The sequence below is a fragment of the Anarrhichthys ocellatus genome, unplaced genomic scaffold, assembly GCF_004355925.1.
Source record: "Anarrhichthys ocellatus isolate YVR2014 unplaced genomic scaffold, GSC_Weel_1.0 scaffold2026, whole genome shotgun sequence".
Classification (NCBI taxonomy): Eukaryota; Metazoa; Chordata; class Actinopteri; order Perciformes; family Anarhichadidae; genus Anarrhichthys; species Anarrhichthys ocellatus.
Window position 1 is genome coordinate 1 of NW_022282000.1, and position 8,885 is coordinate 8,885.

The following is an 8,885-nucleotide window of genomic DNA, read 5'->3' on the forward strand; positions in this document are numbered from 1 at the left end:
CGCGCGTGAGTCGTGTTGCAACACGACATACTGGTTTGTCGTGTTGAAAATTCAACACGACAAACCACAACATTTTGCATATGATCATGCATCTTTGTTTTCCAGTAGACAAAACTGTGAGAAAAAAAAGCAGCATTTTCAAAGTTACCCGGCATACTGGAGACATTCTTTAAGTGTCCGTAAGTCACCGTCTAAGGCTGCTGCGTTGACCTATGACCTCCACATAGGACAAGATGTGGAATGAGCAATAACTTATAACACAAAACGCTATTGTTTCTTTTCAGGCAACATCTCCAATGCATATTTAGAATAGCTAGTCCACATACAAAGTTAGTTTAAAGACTTTCTATATTGAGCCATGACACACACACACACACACACACACACACACACACACAGGCCATTCAAATGTTCTAGTCATAGTCTTATTTTAATAGTCCTACATCAGGGGTCTCGGGCCAAAGTTGGCCCAGCATAAGGTTCGATTTGGTCCACCAGATGTTTCTAGTGAGTAAAAAGGAATTTAAATTTAAAAAAATATATAAATTTATATATAATATAAAAATATAAAATATATACGTTGGCTATGAATCGCTGTTTTATTTTTGTGGGATCAAAATGCTCTTTAAATATGTAGGATCCCTAATTATTAATTATTCTTTATAATCTGATCATGGCGGACAGAGTTTGCTCTGGATGTCAATTTGGCGTGAGTGAGATAATAAAAATATGTGGAGGCACAGACAGTGATAAAGGAACAAAATGCATTTCACTGAAGTTAACTCTAGATCCTAGTATAATTTACATTTAACAACACAATACAATAACACAGTTGTGTGCTTTTGGCCTGTGGCTCACCAGTCATTTTCAGTTGTTGCCTTCCAAGGGAAAAGGTTTGGGCAGCCCTGCCCGAGATGATTCAACCTTAACTTTACTGTCCCCCAAAGAGACGTTTGTCTTGCAGTTAAACACACAAACTTGAACATATGAATTATATTTAAAAAATGAATCAATAACAGCGTGAACATGACCCCGGTGTCTTCAGGTTCGTCATTCCATAAAATGTGCATTTCTTTTCTTTTAATTATCTGATCAATAAATACATAAAAAAGATTCCATTATTACCAGACATTCAATGTTTGCATCGTGTTACAGACAAACCACTTTTATTAATTATCACAATTTTATGCAGAATGTATCATGTCATGGTGAGTTTCACACATAAAGATGTTCCTTATTCATCATATATGAGCAGTAAACATTTAATAAATGGTTTATAACACACTATAATATAAGTGTTTATTAATGTATTTGTTAACAACTATAACTCCTCCTGTGGACACCCAGTATGAAGAGAATGAATGACAATATAGTGAAATGCTGTTGTAATGATTTGAAATATGTCTTCACAGGAGAAGTTATAATTGTGGTCAAATAAAGTGTTAACTGTCCTCACAATGACATTACAGTGAGTTATATAGTATTAAGTAAATGTTTGTAAGCTGCTTATAAATGCTAAATGACCTAAAGGTAAATGTTGCCGTTACAAAAAATAATTACTAAAAGCGGAGAAGATGAAAACAAATGTGAATTAAAACTGTTAAACTCTGTGATGAATTAGCACGTACCCTCAAAGAGTCTCGTCAGCTCCACCACTGACCTAGAACAAAAAGCTTTGTTCACAGAGCGCAGTGAGGCAGAGCCTGAGACATGTGTGGAATGTGTGTGTGTGCCACAGCAGCAGCTCCACTCTGTAATACGGCTTTGTGTTTATGGATGTTTTGTGTCTCAGGGATTGGCAGGGACACGGCTCTGGCTCTGGCACGCTGCGGGGCAAAGGTCACAGCGGTCACACGCACGCAGGCCGACCTCAACACTCTGGTGCAGGAGGTACGTCACACACTTTGACTTGAATCCATAAGTGATAGGGGTGGTAGAGATTCCTGTGTTTAAGACCCGAAACCTTCACGTCCTCTGACAAACGGAGACAGTTCTACTACTACAGAGCTGGTTGTGTGAGGGTTAAAACACTGTGCACTGACAATATCACACTGTGCCTCTCTTCATTTAAGTTCCATTACCTTGAACAGACTTTGGCTGACATGACATATTGTTTAGTTCCCAGATTCTTCATTCAGCAATCTGATGCATCAGAGCTTTCAGTGAGAGAGTCTCCAGTTACAACCTGGATGAAGTTGGAAACTTTCATTAAATTAAATCTGATAGGAGATGACTGTGGCATCTTTGTGTGGCAATTCATAAAAAATAGAAATGATTCAAACTAAATATCCACATTTAAAAGTGCTAAATTCCAAACTTTGAGCACAGTAATGATTCAGGGATTGCCTCCACACGGCTCTCAGCTGGTGACAGCTGAGTCGACGGCTAGAAGCTAATGGTGCTAACAGCGCAAACAACAGCAACAGTGCTGACAGAGCTAACAGTGTGTCCCTGAGGGGGAACAAGTGGAACATGACATGTACACAACTGACGGTAGAGGGGAACTTAGAGCTTCATAGTTTGAAGTTAGGGCCACTGAGCAAGCAGCAGTATTTGACGAGTTAGGAGCGAGAAAGTGTTGGTCTCATTTGTATGCGAGTCATACTGATGTATTTAGCATACTGCTTTGTGAGTCAGTATAGACTGTTGTGTTGTTGTTGAATGGATGGTTGTCTCAAAGCCTTTAATACAATCTAATCACATTAAACATTACAGTTTCTCCTCTTCTCCTTCATCTCCTCCCTCTTCTATTATCTGCACTGACTTGTCCGGTGTTGACGTCCTCTCACAGTGTGCGTCCATCACCCCGGTGTGTGTGGACTTGGCAGACTGGGGGGCCACGGAGGCGGCTCTGCAGGACGTCGGTTCCATCGATCTGCTGGTGAATAACGCTGCCTGTGCCAGTCTGCAGCCGTTTCTGGAGGTCACGCCCGACCAGTTTGACCAGTGAGACAAAATACATGATTCTTTGATGATTTTGAACTTGGAAGCTGCAGCAGCAAATAGTCCTAACATAACGTTTCGTCATGTGACAACCTGTTATGTTTATTGTGTTCTATGGTGTCTTTCATCTCCAGGTCATTCAACGTGAATGTGAAAGCTGTGTTGCATGTCTCCCAGGTACAAGAATGGCTTAAATCCACATCACTGCACTTGCATGTCCTACATTCCTGGCTTCAGTTTGTTCTTTGGTGTTTTTCCTGTTTTGTGAGTAGATGTTTTGCTGAGCTAAACATTAATGTTGACTCAGGTTTTGGTGTCAGGGACAGTAAAGTATGTTCTCTCCTTTTAATATCGGTGTATCAATGGTTTTATCACACTATTAGTTTGTATTCAAATGTCTGCTTTGTCAAACTGCTTCTGTTGAATCAAATGGAGCTCTGTCTCTGTGGTCAGATAGTGGCCCGTGGTATGAAGGCAAGAGAATCAGGAGGCTCCATCGTTAACGTGTCCAGCCAGGCCTCGCAGTGTGCCCTCAGAGACCACACTGTCTACTGTGAGTAACAGAGGAACCACCGTGCACCAACATTCACCTGGAGCCTTTCCTTTAAGAACAAGATGGAAGTAGCTGATGGAAGTGTTTGGTACATATGGACCGTTTTAACACAGTTGCATTGCTAATCAACAGCTAGGGTCTATGCATTGAAAAAAAATAATAGTAGAAAGAACATTCCCATTCAAATCAACGTGGAGAAAAGCTGGTGCCTCTCAGGCAGCCTGAGTCCACCCTGGTTACACAGAGCCAGAGTAAATGAGAACAATTTAACAACTTAATGCTTCTTCCATTTTCTGTAAACAGTGCATAGCAATAAAGCATGGTGGAAATAACCCGCTAGCTAGCTAACTAGGACAGCTGGATATTTAGTTCGCTAGCTAATTCCGGCATGCTTTAATGTTCCACTTGTTACAGAAAATGAGCCCAACAGTTTGCTCAGGAGAAGGACCAGCTAAGTAGCCGGCCATCCGTCTCCGGAGCTGTGTCAGCAACAAATGCCATTTTCTTTTGTACTAGTCAAAGGACCATGGAAAACAGTTCCTCCTATTCTATTTATTTCCTTCACATACACTGCAGCAGGAAACAAACAGGGACACATTTGGAATGTTTACGTTGACAGCTGTGAAATGGTTTATAGGAACAGATCCTTGACCGAATCTCCAAGCTTGACTGACTGTATTGACTCATTGTCACGGACTGAATCAGCAGCTTTCAGCAGTGGAGCTCCTCAGTGGTATGCATGTTTCCCTGTTGATAGCCATGCTATCCAGGTCTTTGTGTTGGCAAGAGTCTGGCGGTATGATACGTATCATAATCCGCGGGTTAGGGTTCAGCATGTAAGGGATAATATACAGCACCCTGACTGGGTGAGTAGGACTTGAATCACCCTGCAGGGGTTCATTTCACAATAATGCTCCGCTCACTGTACGTTATCCCGCCTATTGCACAACTACTTACTAAAGAGGTCAATAAGTTGACACTAAAATATTAAATGAAAAATGATTTTATTGCATCTGCTAAAAGAAATGGTCCTCTTGCTGTGTATGAAGTTTAGAACTGTGCCTAGATCAGCGCTCTGTTATCATAGCAGTGGTGTGCATTCAACAAAGCCATTTCATATATTGCGTTATTGTAAGCAAGGGGATATATTTTAATTTTTTTCACATCCAGTTTTAGGAAAACTGTCATAGTATAAAACACAAACACAGCCATATGTGTAAAATCTGAGAAAAATCTATTGCTTTCTTTATGCAATCAGAAGAGTGGATCTGCATCTTCATTCATCACAGTCCCTGTAACATCCAACCTCAGAGTGCAATCTAACACACTGCATGTAAACTACTCAATGGTGTTTCTGATTAGTGAAATAGCACCACAATTCACATAAAAATAATATCTGGATTCGTCAGTATTTAGTTAACAGAGGCAGGTGTTTAGTGGTTGATTCAGTCATGGTTGTACTTGTTGTAGAAGAGGAAGGGCCCCAGGCTTTCAGACTGCAGCCATGGTGATGGTGAAGTTGTCTCTGTGTTCCTGTCGTTGTTCAGGTGCCAGTAAAGGAGCCCTGGACATGCTGACTAAAGTGATGGCCTTAGAGCTGGGACCCGACCAGGTATCCTCAAGCTTACACAGCATGGCAACTTCAACTTCTCTTGATTATTTGGGCCGTTAGATTTCACAGTTAACATTCGCTGAGTGATCGGAAACATGGGAACCTCTGTATGTTGTAATGCAATTAATCAAACACTGATATGCATTATGGCTGCACATTAAACTAGATGTTATGTTCATTCATCTCTTGAACAAATACTTTTAAATAGGGGATCAGTACACTCGGTACAGTACAGCCGCTCATCCATCCACTCTCACTATGATTCCTGCTCTCTCTAACACTTAGATTGTATTTATTTACTTCATTCAAACAGGACCATAAACAGTGTAAAACATAAATGTCACCATTTATTATAGCTTTAACATAATTCACATCTGTAGTGTCTTGGCAGTTCACAACAAAGAAAGCACGATAACGAAACAGTAGCGAGTAAAAACACAACACAAAGTGATACAAGAAGGAATATACAAGACATGCGATACAGAGCCCAACACAACAGCACGTCACAAATGAATGCTCGTCACAGAAGAGCAAGTCATGAAGACCATTTTTCTGCATCAATTTATTCATGTAAAGGAAAACACTGAATTCAATAATATCGTGGAACATAATGCAGTAAGGCTCAAAGTCATTCTGTGTTGCTTTCACACATATTATTCTCCCGTAGATCAACTTTTCTCATTTAATGTTATCTCTGCTGAGTCAGCATACATGTCGTCCTGATTTACTCTTCCCTCTTTCGTGTTCTTAACCTCTTTAAATGTGCGATTCACCCCAATCATCAATCATTTGAATGTATTTATAAACCTCTATATGTAACGTTAATATTGTCTGAAATAACAGGGAGGTGCAAATCCTGGCAGGTAAAATATCCATATTGCCACATAATGCATCCACATATTAGGTTCATCTACATACACTTTAGTATCAAATATTGCTACCAGCTGATATTTCAGGCTGTTTTGAGGGAATAGTATGAATTTCGTACATTTAACACTCACCTGGTCTGAGGAAGGAGCTTGCAATTCTTGGCAGGTAATAAAAATATTCCTCTGCCAAATAATGGCTCCACATTTGACCTTTGTTTATAGAGATCTATGAATGAAATGAGCTTATCATTATTATAATGTTTCCATACATTTAAAAACAACTTATATTCTCAACTGAAATAAAAGGGGAGCCATTACGCAGCAGCTACTCTGTTCTACCAAACATACATTCACCCGTTAACGTCTCACTAAGAGCACTTCAAATCAAACCATGAATGAATCAAAAATACCTTTTATATTATTGAATATTAAATATGAATGACAATAATTCCATCCTTTTAACCGGTCTCTGCTGTTTAATAATGGGATATTTATTGTCGTTGTTATTGACTGAAGGTTGGAATTGTTGGTGAGGCGGCAGAGGAACCAGATGTTTTCACAGATTATCGGTCTCATGTACTACTGTCAGGATATAGTGACAGTAGCAAATATCACAGAAAGTTATTTTTGATCGAAGTCACATACTGTAGCTTGAACTGAAGTACCAGTGTTGTGTTCTGATTAGATCCGTGTGAACAGTGTGAACCCCACAGTGGTGATGACTGATATGGGTCGCCAGGGCTGGAGCGACCCAGAAAAAGCCAAGACCATGCTGTCCCGCATCCCCCTAGGCCGCTTCGCAGGTCAGGCACCACCGGCTGTATGTACATACTGCTGACACCACGTTTCTGGGGCAAATCCACAGATTCTCTTTTGATTCTTCCATCCTGATACACAGTCACATGTCATTTGAGATCACTGTTGATACAACTGTCTTTCTGTCCGGCTTAAGGATACTTGTCCGCATCCATCCGTTATTTATTATCTGCTGGAGCCTATCCCAGCATGCATTGAGTGAAAGGCGGGGGTGCACAGTAGTGATGGAGAGGGGGAAGGAGCCGTGGTATCGAAGTCCCCGCCCCCACACACGCGCCACAGCCAGTCACAAGCCGAGCACAGCCACAGCTAGTTAGCGTGAGCCACCTAGCTGCTACGTTAGCACCACGGTAGATGTTTGGCTAGAAAGACGGTATTAACCAGGATATCTCTAGAAATACTCTTCTCATCACGACACAGACTCGTCATTCTTGTTTCAGAACTGCATGCTGCTGACACTGTACTGGACACACAACATGCTCCATATGTTTTGAATTCACTTTTGTGACATGTCATCTATCTTAATATACAGTCTGGTTTGGACTCTAGAAGTGTGAGGCAGTGTCTGTGCCTGCAGAGGCCCTGCCCTCTTCCTGGATTGTCTTATTTTGCTGTGTTCTCGACGTTTCTTGGCTTCAACCTCTATAGAAACATAGCGAAATTAGCCAAGAAGAAGCTACGCAAATGGAGACCCCCCACAAATATAGCAAGGATAAAGCTCGTTCTAAAACGAGAGTGAATCTTGAACTGACCTCTTTAAGTTTAGGTTTTCCTCTTCTTTACAAGAGACACATGGAGGGAGGGCTCCTACTGCTCAGCCTCTTCAGAGACTTCGTACCAGGGGGCTGAAGAGGAGGCTGACGGTTGATTCAGATTCAGGAATGTGGACTCAGGAATGTGGACTCCCCCATTGTGTTTGTTGTGGACTTGGATAGGGGTTTTAAACACAATTATGCAGTGTATACACTTCACCAGTGTGTTGACCTCCGTGTCAGCTGAGCTCCCTGTGTGTCTGTGTGCAGAGGTGGAGGACGTGGTGAACACCATCTTATTCCTGCTGAGTGACAAAAGCAACATGACTAACGGAGTCACTCTGCTGGTGGACGGAGGCTTCCTGGCCTGCTGACCAGCACGAGCCTCGTCCCAGCACACGGCTTCCTGTGTTACCACATCACTGCATTATACAAAGAGAGGTCAACTCTGTTCATTAATTAAACTCACCCACTTATCCTCTCACTTGTCTCTGTTATTTGTGCTTATTTATGTGTATTGGAGCATGTTTCTTTGCTATTTGTGTGAATGAGTATTATTGGTAAGTCTAATAATGATGTAGGGCTTTATTTAACATCACATGCGCTACTTTACACAGATGATACAGTCGTAATGGCCGAGGCATCAGCAGATTTCTGTGTCATTGAAAATGTGGTATTTAATTGTTATACTAGTAAAGTAGAACAGAACAAGACAACACTCTAAAGTTACAAATGATAGAGTCACATGATCAATAGCAACAAAAACTATGTTGATCTTCTTTCCAATAGTTTTATTTTGTTTTCAGGGAAATCACGCCAATACGTTGGGAACCAGTAAAAATGAGATTGAGTTTAATAAATCCATCTGTAATTTGTTATCCTCGGAGGGAGCTGGGGCCGATCCCAGCTAACCGTTGTGTGCGTGATACATTTTAAAGTGGTTTAAAAGGTGGTGTCCAAAATTAGTCTTTCAATCCAGAATACATTGAATCTCTGTTAAAGATGTAAATATTCAGCACCAGCTGGCAGCTGCTAATAATAATAACTCTCTGGATTTATCAATTAAGTTAAATTCATTGATATTGTAAAGTCTGTTACAATTCCCTCTGGTCCCATGTTATGTCTTCAAGTAGCTCATTTTATCTAAGGTCACATGAGCAAAAGAAGAGTAGCAAACCTCCCATTAGATGAAACCACAGAATGTTTGAAACATTGATTGGTAACGTCAAGTGAGCGCAGTGCGCAGAGCGGAGCAGCTAGTACCAAAGCACAGAGGGCCATGACTCCTCCATACAGAGCTACAGGGCCATGACTCTATACAGAGCTACAGGGCCATGACT

General features: G+C 41.1%; 1 protein-coding gene across 1 annotated transcript; it reads left to right on the forward strand.

The window, feature by feature from the left end:
• The first annotated feature begins 587 nt into the window (after positions 1 to 587).
• Positions 588 to 8,879, forward strand: LOC116378066 (L-xylulose reductase-like). Its single transcript, XM_031839866.1, has 7 exons — positions 588 to 1,890; positions 2,792 to 2,946; positions 3,078 to 3,120; positions 3,397 to 3,496; positions 5,044 to 5,108; positions 6,663 to 6,780; positions 7,816 to 8,879. Exons 1-7 carry the CDS (start codon positions 1,711 to 1,713, stop codon positions 7,917 to 7,919), a joined length of 765 nt encoding a protein of 254 aa, XP_031695726.1. The 5' UTR covers positions 588 to 1,710; the 3' UTR covers positions 7,920 to 8,879.
• The last annotated feature ends 6 nt before the right edge of the window (positions 8,880 to 8,885 follow it).